Source organism: Argopecten irradians, chromosome 1, assembly GCF_041381155.1.
Source record: "Argopecten irradians isolate NY chromosome 1, Ai_NY, whole genome shotgun sequence".
Lineage (NCBI taxonomy): Eukaryota > Metazoa > Mollusca > Bivalvia > Pectinida > Pectinidae > Argopecten > Argopecten irradians.
In genome coordinates, this window is record NC_091134.1 from 27730652 (window position 1) to 27751392 (window position 20741).

Here is a 20741-nt window from a genome sequence, read left to right on the forward strand (position 1 = left end):
TATTGCCAACAAATGGATTGTTTGGCTGGAGCTGAATACCCAGTGTTCTCGCTGACGCGACACCGTGTAAATGGTTTTTCCAAACCAGCGTACGGCATATGTTTACATGTATTAACAACTCGGTCGGCTGACAAAAGAAAAACCTAATATTGAATTTAATTGTCAATTTTAATCGCTTTCCTTATCTAGAGAGGGCCTAAGAAAAATTGTCGATTTCTTCCAAATATTACCAGGTACATCAAGTACAAATATACAATGTTGGGGTGCTGTTTTGTGCACAATATTTCAACTCAAGTAATTTTATTTATTACTTAAAATGTTCATGTTAATTCATTATATATTCAAAATACCATTGTTTTTGGGGATCCCATTGTGCCAATTAGCCGACAAAAATCTTACAAAATTGTACTTCGATCATTTGACGTGTTCGAACTGTCACTAGCGAAAGAATTATTGTTTTTTCATGAAAAAAATGTGTGTTTGAACTATCCGTCGGTTCAAATTAGCCGGGACATTACCATACAGTATATATGTAAAGTTAATTGAAATATTGAGCTGTTTGTTCTACATCGTAACTGCATAGTGTGAAGCCATGTCACTACACCGGCATATCTCGGTGATTACGACTGTCAGTGTTGTTTATTTGGCGGGGCTTATTAAGTTAGACTCGACCAATTGCCATGCGCATACTGTTATCCCATTCAATATGTGCCTGTAGTGATCAAAGGAACTTCCTCCCTTTGTCTGGTTAGTACTACACCTGTGCCTTTCGAAGTATTCCCGCGTCGACAGTAAAGCCAAATTCCATCAATTAAGTTCCCCCTTCTTAGCCCCACCCCTTTGCCCCCAAGGATCGGACATGACTCGCTTATATAAGATATGACTGCCTATCCCTAATGAGACTTCACATCAATTATACGGATAGTAATCCACAAGGATTAAGGAAAAGTAGGATTTTTAAGCCAAATTTCATCAAAGTTCCCCCTTCTGAGCCCCATCCCTCTGTCCCCAGGGGGTCAGACCTAACTCTTTTAAGTGAAATATGATTGTCCTTTCACATCAAATGTGGTTGTAATCCACTCCTGGGTTAAGGAGAAGTAGTCTTTTGTATGAAATAGTCTTACACATAATGGACGAAACAAGATGATGATAGGTCATCCTGTCCTAAAAAGAATAAATGAACCCTAAACTTTTAGAAAAAGGCGACTGTAACTATCTTGCCCTACAACCACCAATATCTTGATCTCAGCTAGTTATTTACTGGTTCACCATCTACATGACTTTGCCTATTTTTAGGTTTGTCTCCGGCATCACTTACCTCTTCTTGACCTTCCTGATATACAGACCCAGCAGTATCAGGATAATGAGTAGAATACAGGCTAGGACAATGAGAGCGATCATCCAGGCCTCCAGCTGACAGCTCAGATCTCCGTCCGGACAGATACACTCATACTGGTTCACTAAGTCACTACAGACAAATGGTGATGGACATGGGGAGCTAACACACTCATCGATGTCAATCTCACAGTAGACACCCGTGTACCCAGGCTGACATATACAATCATAGTACAGGTCAAAACTGCTGGCCCGGTACACATTCTGGCAGGGGTAGTTACTCGAGTTCTTGGCTGGAAAATACAGATTTCTGTACATTACCATCATTTATATACAATGTAATTATTCTTATTGCTAATTGACCTTCTGAAGCTGTTGGCAGTCAATGAAAATGATTTATTTCCAATCTATTATTATAGGTTCAATATGGAATAATCTTTAGTTGAATTAATATGTTGACTTCTCAACATAAATTTGTTCACAAAGAACTATGGAACAGCCCTTCAGAGGCTGGAGCACTGTTGAAGAGTTCTCAAAAAGTTCCTATGAAGCCTCAACTTACGATGACAGTAGCCAGAGTTGTGACAGGGAGACTCTAGTACAGTAAACTGTATGGTGATTACATCAGATGTCATATTCGCGGTGTCGTTGAAGTAGAACTTGCTGAACACTAATCCTGTGAATCCTTCCGGCTGGGAAAAATTCAGTGAGAAGTACAGCCAAGACATGTTCTGAGGATCATGGGGGATCTCTGTGCTGAAGTTTCCACAAGGGATCATGGTTGCCTGATCAATGAAATAGAACATACTGAAAGAAGCACTGTAAACAAGACTATTAGCAATATCTGCCCATGCAGGTAGGTATTGATTGTGATGTCATGTGTTTGCGGGCGGAACATCATACCTTTAAGAGTAAACGACCTGATTTTCACACATGAAATAATGACGTCACAATGGATATCTGCCCACAAGGGAGGCAACGCTGTAATATGCAAAGACGGAAATAGTAATAGTTTGGCAGTTTTCTTATGATACAAATAATTTGTAATTGTTAAAGCACAGGTTACAAAAGTTTTTGTGTACAGGACAAATGTATTCAAAAGTTGTAAGCTTCTGTAAAAAATTTGACACAGTAACTACAGTCTGAATAATATAGTACTTTTAGTCTTGTTAACGGGTGCACAGTGCCAAAACATCAGGCACCCCGCCACTCGTTACTGCTGCCACTAGGGGCAAAAACAGGCTGAACACCAGAAGAATAGGGGCCGTACCGTCCTGTCCTCTCTGTCTGTGGGACAGAGGCCGACTTGAGGGGCATCAGTATACTCTGTAGAGGACAGTATGGAGCCCACGGCTGGTTCTGTATACATCACCGTCAGGTCTTCCATCTCCACATCATATGCTCCAATCAACAGGACCGATGCTGTTGTTGACCATTTATCAGAGTTCCAGCTGTTCTTCTGCTCCAGGTATAACTGAAATCAATCACAAATTATAGTCAAATTCTCATGAACTTTCAAAACTTTGTTCTATAGTGTGAATGGAACCAGACTATGAAGTAAGTACACAAATAGCAAGTATAACTTCAGATTTTTATTTACAAATGACCTCTATTGAGTGGACCAAAGGGTTTTTCAGATACTTACAACAATAGGTTCAGTTATATCCTCATTTAGGACACTATCACCAAACTGTGATGCAAAGATCACCGGTGGATCGTTAACTTCGGTGATGTTTACAGTCAGGATCAGGGATACGTTTTGGGGTGGGATTTCCGGGTCTGACTGAACCTCTGCCAAGTTGATGTAGATATAATCTGTACCACTACAGTCTGTGCAGGGTGTATAGTACAATCTGAAGATACAACATACAGGAAATAACTTATCATACAGGTAAAGGTAAGATATTTATAGAGGTAATAACTAATCATACAGGTAAAGGTAAGATATATATACAGGTAATATCTAACCATATAGGTAAAGGTAAGATAGAGCATAGAAATAATAACTAATCATACAGGTAAAGGTAAGATATATATACAGGTAATAACTAATCATACAGGTAAAGGTAAGATATATATACAAATAATAACTAACCATACAGGTAAAGGTAAGATAGAGCATAGAAATAACAACTAATCATACAGGTAAAGGTAAGATATTTATACAGGTTAGAACTAATCATACAGGTAAAAGTAAGATATATATACAGGTAATAATTAACCGTATAGGTAAAGGTAAGATAGAGCATAGAAATAATAACTAATCATACAGGTAAAAGTAAGATATTTATACAGGTAATAACTAATCATACAGGTAGATGTAAGATATTCATACAGGTAAAAAAATCACATTAGAAACAATAACATGTAAACAAGATTTTTGTGAATTTTTTTTTATATGTAAAACATTTTAATAATCATTCACATAAGCATGAATATTAAAATAGATTGGATACACTGTTAAATTGCAAAAAAAGTCTCTAACAGGAAAAAGTAAACATGAACAAGTGAGTTGATCAACTCATTATGAATCAACAGAAAAAATATGTAAATATTGTGGGGCTAGCAACAAAAGTAATAGAATTTTACAAAAATATTTAATTATCTGTCCCATTGAATAATTTCCTACAGTCATGACCTTGTTAATTTTATATAAGTAGATGAAGTTGAAACAATAGACATATGTACTCACAGCCCACTCAGTGATAACTGGACCGTCCCCTTAGTATTGTTCTCAGCTGGAGTTTCCAGGTAAAATTCCACCGTGTCATTCTCAAGGTCAGAGTAGGTCAACTGGTACTGGATAATACCTACAATGATGATAGGTAGGTTTTAATTATTATGCCTTTACAGTAAAATCATTCTACAATCAATCGAAATCTCCAATATTAGCAGAATGTAAAAAAGCTTAAGAAATAAATGTTTTCCCCATTCATTGTTTCAGTAGTGAAAGACTGATGGCATCCCCTTGCCAAACACATTTTTTTTATTTGAAAGACAATAATATCGGCTACTGGATACCAGCTAGCTTATGTTTTTATGAGCCAATTACCTTGAAAGTTTTATTTACCATATAACAACAGTTATTTGCGGCAGATTGGAGAAATATACTCCATGATTCCAAATTGATGAACTAGACAAGTAATTATACATACTTGTTTAATTGGTTCCCCATTCATCATCTACACTTACCTTCATCCTCCATCATGTATATAAACGGATCACTCTCAAGGATAGGGGGAGAGTTGAAGGGTTCAGCATCAGTATTGGCCAGCACAAATTCGGTTTCTGAGCTGAAGTATGCCTCAGGACTTACAGCGGATCGTCGGCGTCGGCGACTGGTGGTATCAGAGCTGGAGTCTGTAGCATTTTCATTGGCCTCCTTGTGTGTCTCACATACCTGTATACACAATTTCATGTTGTTAAACGTCTATGAAAATTCACATACATAACATACAAGAAAACAAAAAATATCTTTGAGCAGAGCCAATGCAAGAGCTTTCATGGGGTGTCAGACGAGCAGTAAGAACACTTCCCCTTTCTAGATTGACTCTTTCATTATATCATTACAAAATTTCTTAGCAAGAATTCATTAGTTTCATTATTAAGAAAAAGAAACTTGTATAAACAAGAGGCCCAAAGGGCCTTAACGGTCATCTGACTACCTTGGCAATAGTAAAATTAATTATATATGGTGTCAATTTGTCAGGACCATGTCAGGATCATTTTCAATTTCTTTCAACAAATTTTATTTCAAACAAGAGGCCCAAGGGCCTTTAAATATAGGAACTTAATTATACATAGTGTCATGGTTGTCATCTTCGATTTGGGATCAACCAGAGATGTAACAATACTTTGTCTGGACCATGTCAGGATCATTTCATGCAAGTTTCAGCCAAATCCCTTCGGTAGAACTTGAGAATAAGTTCAAAATGTGTTTTCAAGATGGCGGCTGTGACGGCCATCTTGGATTTCGGATTGACCCGAAAAATAACAACACTTTGTCTGGACCATGTCAGGATCATTTCATGCAAGTTTCAGCGAAATTGCACCGGTAGAACTTGAGAAGAAGTTCAAAATGTGTTTTCAAGATGGAGACTGTGGCGGCCATCTTGGATTTCAGATCGACCCGAAAAATAACAACACTTTGTCGGGACCATGTCAGGATCATTTCATGCAAGTTTCAGCCAAATCGCACTGGTAGAACTTGAGAAGAAGTTCAAAATGTGTTTTCAAGATGGCGGCTGTGGCGGCCATCTTGGATTTCGGATCGACCCGAAAAATAACAAGACTTTGTCGGGACCATGTCAGGATCATTTCATGCAAGTTTCAGCCAAATCGCACCGGTAGAACTTGAGAAGAAGTTTAAAATGTGTTTTCAAGATGGCGGCTGTGGCGGCCATCTTGGATTTCGGATCGACCCGAAAAATAACAACACTTTGTCGGGACCATGTCAGGATCATTTCATGCAAGTTTCAGCCAAATCGCACCGGTAGAACTTGAGAAGAAGTTCAAAATGTGTTTTCAAGATGGCGCCTGTGGCGGCCATCTTGGATTTCGGATCGACCCGAAAAATAACAACACTTTGTCGGGACCATGTCAGGATCATTTCATGCAAGTTTCAGCCAAATCGCACCGGTAGAACTTGAGAAGAAGTTTAAAATGTGTTTTCAAGATGGCGGCTGTGGCGGCCATCTTGGATTTCGGATCGACCCGAAAAATAACAACACTTTGTCGGGACCATGTCAGGATCATTTCATGCAAGTTTCAGCCAAATCCCTTCGGTAGAACTTGAGAATAAGTTCAAAATGTGTTTTCAAGATGGCGGCTGTGACGGCCATCTTGGATTTCGGATCGACCCGAAAAATAACAACACTTTGTCGGGACCATGTCAGGATCATTTCATGCAAGTTTCAGCCAAATCGCACCGGTAGAACTTGAGAAGAAGTTTAAAATGTGTTTTCAAGATGGCGGCTGTGGCGGCCATCTTGGATTTCGGATCGACCCGAAAAATAACAACACTTTGTCGGGACCATCTCAGGATCATTTCAGGTAAGTTTCAGCTCAATCCCACTGGTCAAACTTGAGAAGAAGTTCAAAATGTGAAAAGTTAACGCACGGCGGACGGCGCACGGCGGACGGCGCACGACGACGGACGAAACATGATGACTATAGGTCATCCTGACCCTTCGGGTCAGATGACCTATAAACAACTGATAGAATATAATTACCTTGACTGTGACAGTGCCGTCTCCATTAAACACCTCTGTGTCTGTCTCGTACTCGCACGACTTACTGCTGATCTCCCATTGGTTTTGATCTGGCAATTAGAAATTACAACATTTAACTCATCCACACCTCCAAATTAGTAATAGACTGCTCCACTCATTAAATTAGAGCATTTCAAATGTGAGTGTTGGTGTAAATAGGTTATTATATATACCATTCCAGTAAGTAAGTGTGAAATAAACAGAAAATGCAAAATTCAACAAAACAGTTTAAAAAGTAATGTCTTATTAGTTACACAAGACATTAACATTAATGACCAATTGAAACATTTTCTTAATATCTCAATTTTCCTACCCTAAATTTTAACCTTTGTTATCAACAAATATCAATGAGGGTATTAAAAAGGGCACTTTATACAAACAATCAAATGTAGCTACATGTATATATGTTCAAGATCTATTTTACTCAATCTATTTTTACTTTTTTTCAAATGGTCTTAGTTAAATCATAATTCCTTTGTAAAAGACTTTTTGGAAGTTTAGTTTTAATGAAGAAATACATACTCTTGTTCCAGTGTAGTAGCATGGTCCTGTTGCCAGTGGTAACGTTTCCCACCGAATCTGGGTAGGTCACCAGTAGTGGACCTGGTATCTCATAGTGACCGAGGGAGCCAATGGCAAACGAATCAGAATACCCAAGGAATCTACATCATAACACACATAGTTCAGTAGGTTTTAATAGGCATTAAGAACATGTCGTTTTAAATTAATAACTATTTCATCAACTTTTGTTTTGAGCATCTAACCAGTGCATTCTATAAAACCTTAATTAGGATATGGAGATATACAAAATAAAACTTGAGAATAAGGTTGAGCCATCATTGATGAAACTGCTTGCTTATACAATATGTACAGCAAAAGATTGAGAAAGATTTTAAATATAGTCTGTGTTGATATTTTCCCAAATGTATACAATGTTCCTATGTGAAATGACTAGAAGTTTCCATACCAATGCTTCCAAGTTGTCAATGGTAGCTTACTCTATCAATGTCCATCCATGATTTATTGTTGTTATGACAATGGTGCCTTGATTTTTTCTATTTAGTGTTTACATCATTTTAACCTACCGTTTCCGTAACAACCGTTCTGTGAGATCATAGGTAGTGGATGGGTCGACTATATAGGGTACGAAGCTAAGGGAGGCGTCTGACCGGTAGTCCTTTTGTAGGTCAGCGTCTTTCAGTGCTGTCACCACGATAGTCTGACCTGGCAGCAGCCCTGATAATAACAAGTCAAACAAAAGGTCTATTATCTTAAGCTTCAAATCTGTAAAACTGTTAAATAGATATTCATTTTTGAGAACAAGAAATGTGGATTGTATGTTTCTTTTGCAACAGGTTTAAGGTAAGAGACCAATGACCTTTTATGAAATTGCGCTCAATCACATTATCAATGAATGATTTAAGTATACTACTGGTTTCATCTTTATGTTTTAATACAAGATATCACCAAGACTAGAACTATAATTGAAAAAGTTGCATATACATGTATTTAAATTTCACTTTTGACAATGAGGTTAAGATCAGTTACCAAAATAGCAGCACACAAATACAAGTGCAACATCTGCATCTTCAAGGTTGTTTTTTTTTAACTTTTTATTTTATTTATTTCATCTTTAGGTTATGGGTTAGACAAAAATACTTATATTGGAACTTGAACTTGTATACAATGACGTCTCCCTTGAATTGAGATTCACATCTCAGACTGGAGATTGTAACATACCCCTGGTGATACTTTACTGTTGTAATACACGGGTAAGTGTTAGAACAGGATTATCAGACAAACCTTCAGGAGTATGAACATTGATGTTGCTGGTGGCTCGTTTCCGTCGCCGTGACGATCCGACAGTGAATGCAATGGTGATGCTTGAACCATTGGAGGATGTACTGGACATCATCCCAGGAGAACCGATCACTGTGGTAGCGACAGTCTTATTGGTACACAGTTCTGCCTTATTACAGATTCGTAGATACATAACGGCTTGTCTCATTGGCTCAAGGTCAAACTGACTGTTAGCAACATCGGACTGCTCCGCAGCACTTTCTCCAGGCTTTGGAGCCCTCAACTGTGCTAAGGCCCGAATCTCCATGCCGTTTATGTAAAATTTACCAGTCTTGATCTGCACTGTCGTGGATACGTTAATGGCTGAGTATGTACATGGAAAGATGTCATCTTCTTCAGTCGTGCTTCCAACACAGAAATCTACAAAAAATACAAAACATAGCGATTAAAATATTGAAGAAAAAATAAATAAGAATGAATCCATCAAGAAGACCTTAGAAAATATCAAGGTCATTTGACCTTAGATTAATATCAACATTACTTTATTCTTGAACTTTGCATGTCAATAAAAAGTTTGATTTCCTTTCATATTTGAGGCTCAAATAAATATCATGCTTCCGACTATAAGTAGATTCCTGCTTTGTGTTTCAATGTCCTCTCCATCAGTTACCACTTTCTTTCTAGCCCTAGAAACATTGAACTCAAACATAACGATATATAAAACCAAAGCTGTATTCTTAAATATCTGTATATATCTTGTATTCAGTACAAAGAAAAACACTTACCATATCGATCTACACTACCATCTGCCGTCATGGTGAAGCTACAGGTAAGGGTGGTGGAGTCGTTCAGTATCTTAGAGTCGGATGGTATGACAGGTTCAGGGAAAGGTTCAGTGCCAACTAGATCCGTGTTAACATCATCTATAACTGGTGGCTCCAACAACACTGTTGTACCTACAATAGAACCCTTACCATTGTAGTAACAAGATTCCGTTATAAGTGTCCTATTCACTAAGTCATGTACATGTCCATGTTTCTATCTGAAACTGAATGCAATGATAAAGGCACAGACAACACTACATGAATATGCTCTACCATTTCATGCCAGAGGCAAAGCATAATTGGAGAATGCATGATTTGATGAAGTTTCTATTTGATCTTCCTCTGAGACAGACCTACCTTTGGTGTCGTTGTAGGTGACCACATCCCCAGCTCCGTTGGTACACTTGACAGAGACATAGTAAGTCGTATTGTGTTCTAGCAGTCCTTCAAACGTAGCGTTGATCCCCGCAGGATTGATTCCTACAGACTCCCAGTCCTGTAGGTCCTGAGCGCCTACTGTCGTACCTATAGACCACTGGTACTCCTATATAATACATTGTATACAGAAAACTGAAATGTCTGTTGTAACATTTAAAATCTCTATATTAAGTCTGAAAAGAACTGGACACATATTGGTAAAGTATAAATCCCCTTCTCAATTTGCCACCAAGTAACAGTACCTCACATGGATATCACACCAGCAACCCAAAGGTAGGGGGATGGGTCTAGCAGTCAGCATGGCCACTGCATTATCTACTCCACTTTTAAACAAGAGATCCCAGAGGGATCTTGGTGCCCACCAAAGAATGATCTATATCTGACAAAGGAAAGATGGATCTTTTCTCTACTTTTTAAACTTTTTCAAACATACTACATATAAAATTTGAGACAGATCCCTTCAGTACCTTTTGGGAAATAGCGGTAACAAACTTCAACTATCAAAATCCAAGATGACTCCTTGGGGGCCATCTTGTTGATCAATCGGTCCCAAATCACAATATGCACAACTAGGGCCCTAGAGGAACCTACATGTGAAATTTGAGAAAGATCCATTCAATACTTTCTGAGAAAGAGCGATAACAAACTTTGAATATAAAAATCCAAGATGGCTGCCTGGCAGCAATCTTGTTGACCGATCAGTCCCAAATCACAATATGCACAACAAGGGCACTAGGGGAACCTACATATTAAATTTGAGAAAGATTCCTTCAGCACTTTTTGAGAAATAGGGATATCAAACCTTAACTATCAAAATCCAAGATGGCCATCTTGTTTTTCCTATTAGCCTCAAAATCTGTATGGCATAAAAAGGGACCAAGGGTAACCTCCATGTAAAATTTGAACAAAATTCCTTCAGTAGTTCTCAAGAAATATCGATAACAAACTTCAACTGCCAAAATCAAAGATGGCTGCCTGGCGGCCATCTTGTTTTTCCGATCAGCCTCAAAATCTGTATGGCACAACTAGGGACCAAGGGTACCCTCCATGTGAAGTTTGAACAAAATCCCTTCAGTAGTTCTCAAGAAATATCGATAACAAACTTCAACTGCCAAAATCAAAGATGGCTGCCTGGCGGCCATCTTGTTTTTCCGATCAGCCTCAAAATCTGTATGGCACACTTAGGGACCAAGGGGACCCTCCATGTGAAGTTTGAACAAAATCCCTGCAGCAGTTTTTAAGAAATAGTGATAACAAGCATTGTTTACAGACGGACGACGGACCACGGACGCAGGGCGATTTGAATAGCCCACCATCTGATGATGGTGGGCTAAATATTCTTTAAGAGGATACTTGATTAAGGGTTAAGATAATAATTGCCTTTTGAGAAATATTATTTAACTATAAAGCTGTGTTAACTGTATGAGTCCATGCAGGGAGCTCAATATGGAGATTTTGAGATAGCAAAGAAATAATGTTCCAGTAAAACTAATTCCACCTATTGATGTCGAACAGACTATAACAATCTGTCTTCTCCATTACTAGAAGGAGGGACTAATTAATATCTATAGCTAAAACAGTCCTGAGTATGTGATACCTTTATTAGACTCTCACTGTCCTCACACAGCCAGATTGCTTTGATAGTACTGTTGGACGACTGGTAATAAGTCGGTGTAAATTCACCCTGGTTTACATCAATGTAGATAAATACATCCGTGTCAAAATTAGGCGGCGTCTCGTCAATGTAGAATCCATCAGATGACATTACGGCAGTTTCCCCAGAACCAACCAGGGCCCTCACTGGTAACACAGACAAACATAGTGAAATTTCTAGGATTCAAATCAAAGCAATAGATCAGATAGGTTTATGAACAGGCATACATTCACCTTGGAATCACTATGGATTACTGTATATGTTAAGTGTACATGTTGTAGTGGCACTTGTGGCAGGTTTGTGTTGTTAGTTTTGTGGTAGTGGATTTTTTAGGTTTGTGTCAATATATATTTCCCTTCACAATGTATAAGTCTAAAGATAAGTAGGGCAGCAAACCAATGATCAGAAGATTGGATCTTAGTTACAGACATATTGCCCCTTTTCTTGTTGCAGACAGAAAATTAATACAGTCATGACTTGTTATCTTGTAAAAGTGGCATAAGTGTGGTGAAACGTTGCAGTTATTGTGGAAAGTTTTGCTATGTTGCAGAAAATACTTCCAAATTTGACAAAATAATATTGCTATAAACAATTTCCAGTTAACCAAGGTCAACCATTTTGTACCTGTGAGATAGTAAGTGACATCCTCTAGAATGCCGTGGCCAGTCTCATTTTCCACGTATAATTTAGGGTCTAGTGTTAGATTCGTCAGTGTAAAGGTCTTCAGGGTTCGCTCCTCTGGGTTACAGGACGCATCGCATTGGAATCGGGAACAGTCATCAAAACATGGAATACAGGGTGTGTCGATCTGTAAAATACAGGATCCATGAATAATAATTTTCAATTTACAAGATCACTGCAATCAAGTCATTCTGTTTGGTGAATTATTTTTGCTTTTTAGCCATTTAATAAACTTAAAAAGCAAGGCAAAGAATCTAGAGTATAGATTGGCATATCATCAGATAATTTGGTTTCCTATAAGATGAACTAGTCTTAGAGTAATTGTCATGAAATGCATTTATCAGACCCAGAAGATCCATAAACGTCTGATACAGTGCCCAAATATCATAATTATAATCAATACCAGATGATTGTTAGGAATATGTGACATCAGACTTACCACTCTAAAAGGTTCAGCCTCTGTCCCTAGCTTGGTAGTCCCAATGCCCGCCTCATACTGTAGAATGGGGTCTGTGGCTCCCCTAAAGGGTACACCATAACGACACAGGGAGCCGGGCTCAGGAGGCATGATCAGTTCTCTTATATAAGCCCTGGCAGTCCATGGCTCGAACGTCGAGACAATCGGTGGTACAACATTGTTCTTGTTGAATACATGGAACACCAACAAGGTGTTAAGAGTGAATTCTGCGATTCCACACAATTCTGTCATATACTCTGAATCCACAAATACTCGCATACACCATTGGGTCTGGCAATGAAAAAAGTTAACACAGATAAATCATACACCATTGGGTCTGGCAATGAAAAAAGTTAACACAGATAAATCAACATTTTCTCGTAAAAAGGTCAAACATGAAGGACACAAGAATCATGAATTTCAGCTTCTACACAACACTGGAATAAAACCTTGGAAGGAGAGAAAATCAACTAGTAAAAATATTTCTTAAAGATTTCAATATATACAAGTACTAATAAAACTAATTTCATGTCTTATCATTTTAAGTAAAGATCTCAAAATTTTTTGGCTATTACACAAGTTTTAAATAAATAATGATCATCAGTCTTCTTACCTCAACAGCCTCCTCATTGACAGCTTCAAAGCTCACTTGGTAGGCATGGTAACCGGTCGAAGGGTTAAAGGTCAGATCGACCGCTGTGGTACTGAGTTTGTCTGTATTATTGAAGTCACGACACCAAGCTACTATTTGGTTGTTGAATCCTTCAACTACAAACAAAGAAGAGTTAGAAGTACACAAACATGTAGCTGTTCAATCTTTCCTTGCTTCAATCACATGTGAATGATTATCATTTCTTGTGTTTAATTATAAGGACATCATGTTGTATTGAATATCATGGACTACATATAATGTAAATAGATATTCCTAAGACAATATGAAAGATGGCTGTGACATTGGGAGAGATTGCTATGATAATGGGAGTGATTGTTATGACAATGGGAGAGTCCTATGACACTGTGAGAGACTGCTAATAATATGACAATGGGAGATATTGCTATGACAATGGGAGAGATGCTATAACAACGGGAGAGATTTCTATAATAATGGGAGAGAGTAAATCTAGTTCTAGAGGGCATGGTCACAAACCTGGGTCTTCTGCATGGATCTGTACACCACATGATCTCTGGGTGAGCGGACAACTAGTATCTATAGCATTAATGCCGTCCACATCCGAGTCCTCGTCGATGATGTCATAGGGTAAAGTTGTCGTGGGGGCAGTCGCTGTGGGAGCCAGAGTGGTGGTGGTAACACTGCCAGCAGGGGCTGCTGTAATGTTGTTTTGTTGTAGGAAGTTTGGACAATCACATGGACAATCCTACAAAAGAAAGAAATTTTCTTGTATCATTGGAAATAGAAATGAGGGAGCCTTTGGACTATACAACTGCAATTAGACTGCAACTAACACACACATGTAACTATTCAAATTGTCTTCCAGTTAGACCAATCATAGAGAACAACACTAATTACATTGTTATGGTGCTATATATAGAGGTTACACAATGAGTGGTAGTTGAATATTGAATTTATTCCACACGAGTGAGGTATTTTTTAAAAGTTACAAAAGACACAAGCTTTAGAGAGTGTCTTTTGTAACTTTAAAAAAATAACTTAAGAGTGTGGAATAAATTCAATATTCAACAACCACGAGTAGTTTGACCTGTTTCTATCACAATCATATTCGTATTTAGCCAATAAAAATAAGGTGGGGATACGGTAGCGTGGATTTATCAAAATATGCAAATAAGCTGTAGTAATATTTTCATCAGCAAAAAGACACTAATTAGTATTAAAAAGTCATTGTTTGATAAAGAATTCATCGATATCAAACTCTTCTAAATGGGAACATCTTCAGGGTTAAATAATACTCAACTTACGTCTTATTGTGTTCAAATCTTCATAGTTGCTTCCAGAAAATAAAACTCAATGTCGAACTTCATGTATACATGGAAAAACATTCGCACAACATGGCATCGTCTAATACCCGCCAGATAATCATCAAACCATTACCACCAAGATCAAGTTCGTATCATACACGTTTAATCTACGAAACTCATTAGTGAAATTCTTATTCCTCAATTTAACATGTATGAAAACGGCACATATTTTGACACAACAATCACCACGCGTACGCTCCAACAGCAGTTTTGAACATCAAGCTGCAATCAGAACTTCGAATGACGTCATTCGATTATTGATGACGTTGACAATGATGACTTGACACTGAGAAGTAAGTAATTCGGTCAAAGTTCACCGTGTCAGCCAATCAGAATGCGTACAGAGTTTATACCACGTGTGGTATAAACAAATTGTTAATAAACAGCTGCAGTGTTTATTTAATGTCCTGAGAGTTGAATAACACCGCCTATTGTGGTAGAAAAATATATTCATAATCCCTCAAGTTTGATAATAAATTGGCCATTTTCATTTATACAGGTGACATTGAAATTTGAGGAACAGTCTATGATTATGTACTCTGGTTGTGGCCAAACACCAACAAAAACCTATGCTCAATACCTGAACCCTGTACTAACAGAGTTTGTAGTAATGTCAAAAGGTTGATACAAGGACACCTTTAACAACAAAGCCACTGCAGCCTCTACCTGAATGTTTGACTTACTGGCGGTGTAGGAGCGATGAGACAACATGAACACAGTCCCTCTGTCCAGTCCGGGTCCTCGTGATAGTCCAGTGTGGCTATCTCGTCCACTGGTCCATCCCAGAACAAGATCTCTGTTACTGCCTTACCCCCACCACCAGCTGCCTTCAGCATCACCTGTACAATAATTCACTTATTTGTTATATTTGTTAAATAAAACAGAACAGGACACAACAGCAATGACATCAATTTATAACCGCCCAGCTCCAACTCCATAGTAGGTGAAAGTATTAATCACAGACATATCAAGAGATTTTTTACACTAAACAGTTTCCATAATGCTCCTTTGATATAGTAATTACTTTTAATAGATTGACACATTATGTTTCAATAAAATTTACATGTTGCAGCATCATATTTTTGTAAAAGATTGCAAATATGCTATATAGTTTTATTATAAGCCCACCATATACGGCGCCGTTGATGGCAGTCCTAGTCTATGATTATACACCAGTTCAGGTCTGTATAATACATTAGAATACCAGCATTACTAAGTCAAGACTACACAGACACATCACCTCCAGTAAGATCCGACAGAGACCAAACTTTATTGAAACCCAATTCATCAGACGTGATCACAATATCAACAAATTGATTAAACAAAATGATCTCATACACCAATATCAATTAACCTTTGACCTTGTTCTTTGCCCTCTACTGACCTGGTATTCGCCTCCATTTTCCATATCAGCACTCCGGTAGTATATACCAGCGTTGACTTTTTCCTCGTTAGAATCCCTAGCCACCTTCAGGGTAATGATGTCATCGTAAATATCCTTGATGACAAAGCCAGGTTTTTGTTCTAGGTTCCATTCTTTACAGGTAGGATCCTTGAAGCCATTTTGTTCCATCTTGCGCCATCCTGTGGCGTTAGCGACACTGACAGGTCGCTGAGGACAATTCTCAGCTGTGGGACTGGCAAGGTGTAGGAATGAACCTATAAAGGTAACAAATTATAGAATGATTAAACATTATAAAGGTAACAAATTATAGAATGATTAAACATTATTACTGGTAAACAGATTTTAGTGAACAACACTTTAGGAATATATTTCCTACTTTACAATTCAAAAGCAAAGAACCAGCGACATCATCATCGCTTACATCTTTTCATTTTCTTTCTGCTGAATTCTCCTATGTTTTAACTCTCACCATTGCAATTTACTCATAGTAAAATTTATCAGTAAGACATAAATGCTTGCATGCTTCCAGATGTGATAAAACAGACAAAAGAAACACTACATGCCCTCCCTATCCATAGCAGGGACAGAAAAATGTAATTTTTTAAACATACATTATTATTCTGCATTTAAAGTTCAATCAGAGCAAATTATTTAAGAGAATTGGATGTAAAACACAAACCAGTCATTGAAGTCTTGCTACTAAACCAGACCCCATCATTCTGGAAGTCGTGTCCATCAGATACTCGTCCCCCTGTAGGTACCGACTTGTCATACAATATAGGTGAGCTGGTGGTGGTCACGTACAGACCAGCGCCGTTTGTTACCTTCAGTTTGATCAGGTATGGTACACTGGACTGTCAACAAGATAGCATACATTAAATATCAAAAGTTTACTTCAATTTTTTGAAAAAGATTATTTTTGGAGTACTCAAACTTAAATACATTTAACACTATGAGAAACAAATCCAAATACTGAAGTAGAGGATTTTACCTCAAAACTGGAATAATTAAGAGAGAGTTAAAAGTGTCTATTGTTTATAAAAGGTATCTATCATCAAGTCGTAACTTCAGTCAAGAGATAAGTAAGTGCTTCCTTATAATTAAATGACATTATACACAAACAAATGTCAAATTGCAATTGATCTCTGTTTTGTCAGCTGATATTTTTGAATTTCCGTAAGAAGTTAACGCAGCAGGGATGACGTAGGAAAGAACACTATGAGGCAGTAAGAAAAGATAATTACACTAAAGTCTCTCACCTCCATCCTCTATTCCATACTGGGGGCATGAAAACACAGAATATTTACCTTAAGTTCAAGGTCAACTAGTGTGAACTGTGAGTTATTGGCTGAGATTTCTATCCAATTCATGACAAGGATTTCAGTGGTGTCCGAAGCCCTACAGGAGGCGTAGCGGTACATAGAAAGCGAGTAACTGCTAATGTTTGACTCAGGGTCTTCAAACCCTTCCCAGTACACAGTCACAGACTTATTATCAGTAGTGTAGGATACAGGCTGGAATACAAATATTTAAGTTGTTAACTATAAGTTTATGTGTGTAAGAAAATAATTTCCCAAACTCCATTTGAAATAGGATTGAATGAGATGGGATGAACACATCAAGTAATACTATATGTTCCACTGGTTTCATAGCAGCTACAAAGAACAAATTTGATATTGTCAGAAATTTACTTTATTGTTCCATAATTGATGAAAATATTCTTTTAATTAATTTAACATAAATGAACAATCATGAGCTTAAGTCACAATTTTTGAAAGTATTAAGTTTTGTGTTTACCATGTCATAGAATATGCCAGCAGTCATCCGTCCCATGGTGGGGGGTGTAGTGTCGGTGGTGAATTCCTTCATCGTTATGGCGCATTGTCCAGACTTGTCTGTGGCTAAAACACATCAAACAGAGAATCACCATTGAAGTATGTACACCGAGAGCCTCAATAACAGCTACTGAACTATATACAAAGAATCCAAGGTACCTTCAAGGTCATAGTAATATAGATGAAGGTCACCTTGCATTTAAAACTAATAAAAAAATAGCAATATGGGGCGAGAATCATCTCAAGATGATCTCCAGTAAGACTATCATTAGGTCATCAGAACCCTTTTAGTCAGATGACTTAAAACTTTTAAGCAGAAATTATTAAAGAGAAATCTTGTCATGATATATCTGTACCTTTTTGTATCTCAATCCTTTAAAACAAAGAGTTTTACAGAATGATGTTCAAGATACATTTTCTGCTACTACAATAGATTTCATAACATTGATAATTTTAATGAGCTTCAAGGGTATGTACCACTACAATGAGTTAACTCACCCATGACATAAAGGAAGTAGGACTCGCCCTGTGTCAGGTTTAGAGGCTGGATCTTTGTGAACGAGTTCTTGCCGAGATTTGTCACATTATACTCTGTGAATAACTGTGACTTCACTTCCTCTGAAGCCTTTCCACCTTCAATCTGCAAACAAGTAATATTATTGAGAAACACAAAAGAGCTGGGGATAGGTACATGTATGTATGTTATATATTTTATTTGTGGTGGTATAAGTCTTATATACGTATTACAAGCTTAACCTATTATAGCAACCCTCAATTGAAAATCACCTGACAAGTTCAAAAGTTCTCCACATTGTGTTGTATGGTAGAAAAGGGTGACAGTAAAGTATGTAATACTTCATGCAGTTTACAGCCAGTGTTCATTTACACAATGTTGACCATTTTACTTACATACAGTTTACAGCCATTGTTGATTGTACACAATGTTGACCATTTTACTTACATACAGTTTATAGCCATTGTTGATTGTACACAATGTTGACCATTTTACTTACATACAGTTTATAGCCATTGTTGATTGTACACAATGTTGACCATTTTACTTACATACAGTTTATAGCCATTGTTGATTGTACACAATGTTGACCATTTTACTTACATACAGTTTATAGCCATTGTTGATTGTACACAATGTTGACCATTTTACTTACATACAGTTTATAGCCATTGTTGATTGTACACAATGTTGACCATTTTACTTACATACAGTTTATAGCCATTGTTGATTGTACACAATGTTGACCATTTTACTTACATACAGTTTATAGCCATTGTTGATTGTACACAATGTTGACCATTTTACTTACATACAGTTTATAGTCAGTGTTGATTTTACGCATGGTTGACCATTTTACTTACACACAGTTTACAGTCAGTTTTGATTGTACACATGGTTGACCATTTTACTTACATACAATTTACAGCCAGTGTTGATTGTACACATAGTCGACCATTTTACTTACATACAGTTTACAGTCAGTGTTGTTGGCATCTGAGTTGTTAGATACAGCCACGTAGTACATGAGAATATCGAGTTTAGACGTGAACTCCTCCCACTGTGAGTCGAGGTACTGGTAAGAACTTACGTACGTTGCCAGTATGATTTCTCCAGCTAAAACGGCATTATATCAGTTACTTTGTAAGTTAAATTGGTGTCAGACATAAATGCAAAGCCTCCATATGAAATCAAAATAGCTACAGGAAAGAGAATTAATAACACTAGAGCTCCCCCTATTTAATGGCCACTAATGCCTGACCCATCAGGGTATTAGACTCTACCACAAAAACCCCTCATGTATACAGAATAAGTATCATTTATGAACAAAACTTTTTTTTTTTTTGGTCACTGTTAAAATCCAAGATGGCAACTATATATACGTTATATAAGTTACACAAAAAATCTGAATCAAATTCTTCAAGATGTACAAAAAAGTCTTTTAACACTTATCTTAATTAATTGTTAAGTATCGATCTACTTACGAATTATGTCACTATCATATCCAACACGGAAGCCATTTGAAGTGACTGTGGCTTCTGAATATGATGTACTTGTTGCCTTCACTGTCACGTAATACACGGCAGTTACAGGGGTCAGGTCAAGGTCATACAAGGTCACTGTTGTATTTGGACCGACGAACGTGAATGGTACAACATTGTCTCTGGTATTTGGAAATCTTCGGTCTGTTCCCAGGGCAATTTCGTAGAATGAGACGAGTTGATTACGATCTTGTTCGTCATCGTTTCCTGCTTGTAGACCAGGGTTACCTGTGGTAAAGGAGATCTAGTGTAATAACAGATCACATTCTCATCAGTCTGTATAAAGTTGGAATAGCTGGAATTCTCACAAAGCCTGAACTTACTGAAATCTCCATAACATTCCTGACTTAATATTTTTGTCTGATTTCACTCTCAACTTCTGAGAAATCTATGACTTCTATAGAGATAAGACTGGGAACTTCAACTGTTCAAGCCAAAGAAAAATCCTCCTTGCTAGACAGAGGTATATTGCAGCTTTATTGGTCACCTTAAAAATTTCATAAACCTCCTTGAAGTTGTTAATTTGTGACATTCAGACAGTGTTATAACAATATTTTCACTATCAGACTTTACATACCTGATTCCACATCGATCTGCACCACAGAGTCAGCCGGCTGACCGAAACCTAACCAGTTAGCAGTGATGGTCGTTCTAGATGGCAAGAAATTGAGGTCATAACCTGTGATTGGCCCATCAAATACTTTGCCTGGGAGTAGTGGATCCTGTTGAATGGTGACTCCATTGGACCGTATAACATAGGTGTAGTTCAGGGCATTGGTCACCCGCAGTTTAGAGAAGTACATTTCTCTGTCCAGCATTTGTAAGCCATCATTTACACCAACGGTCTGAGCTGGAAGTGAAAGACATAGATAAGTCAATTATTTTGTTCACAAGTTCAAAGTAACTGAAAGTATGTTATTTTTTTCTAAAAAGATTTCAAAATTGGAAAAAAACAAGAGTAAAACTTATGAGAATAGAACATGGGATATAGC

At 37.5% G+C, this 20741-nt stretch overlaps 1 protein-coding gene across 37 annotated transcripts in view; it reads right to left on the minus strand.

The window, feature by feature from the left end:
• LOC138322797 (uncharacterized) overlaps positions 1–20741 on the minus strand; it is a 180124-nt gene that overhangs the window by 15111 nt on the left and 144272 nt on the right. For all 37 annotated transcript variants that reach the window (XM_069267086.1, XM_069267047.1, XM_069266915.1 and 34 more), the window contains 26 exons: positions 20327–20599; positions 19693–19977; positions 19176–19324; positions 18193–18334; positions 17657–17760; positions 17167–17373; positions 16539–16713; positions 15839–16113; positions 15138–15293; positions 13607–13835; positions 13073–13227; positions 12442–12750; positions 11946–12129; positions 11265–11467; positions 9587–9773; positions 9191–9361; positions 8409–8825; positions 7691–7841; positions 7128–7267; positions 6567–6655; positions 4528–4735; positions 4028–4145; positions 2981–3188; positions 2606–2809; positions 1898–2120; positions 1319–1628 (listed from right to left, as the gene is read on the minus strand). In XM_069267086.1, coding sequence (XP_069123187.1) covers positions 1319–1628; positions 1898–2120; positions 2606–2809; positions 2981–3188; positions 4028–4145; positions 4528–4735; positions 6567–6655; positions 7128–7267; positions 7691–7841; positions 8409–8825; positions 9191–9361; positions 9587–9773; positions 11265–11467; positions 11946–12129; positions 12442–12750; positions 13073–13227; positions 13607–13835; positions 15138–15293; positions 15839–16113; positions 16539–16713; positions 17167–17373; positions 17657–17760; positions 18193–18334; positions 19176–19324; positions 19693–19977; positions 20327–20599 — 5272 coding nt within the window. The remainder of the gene's footprint in view (positions 1–1318; positions 1629–1897; positions 2121–2605; positions 2810–2980; positions 3189–4027; positions 4146–4527; positions 4736–6566; positions 6656–7127; positions 7268–7690; positions 7842–8408; positions 8826–9190; positions 9362–9586; positions 9774–11264; positions 11468–11945; positions 12130–12441; positions 12751–13072; positions 13228–13606; positions 13836–15137; positions 15294–15838; positions 16114–16538; positions 16714–17166; positions 17374–17656; positions 17761–18192; positions 18335–19175; positions 19325–19692; positions 19978–20326; positions 20600–20741) is intronic.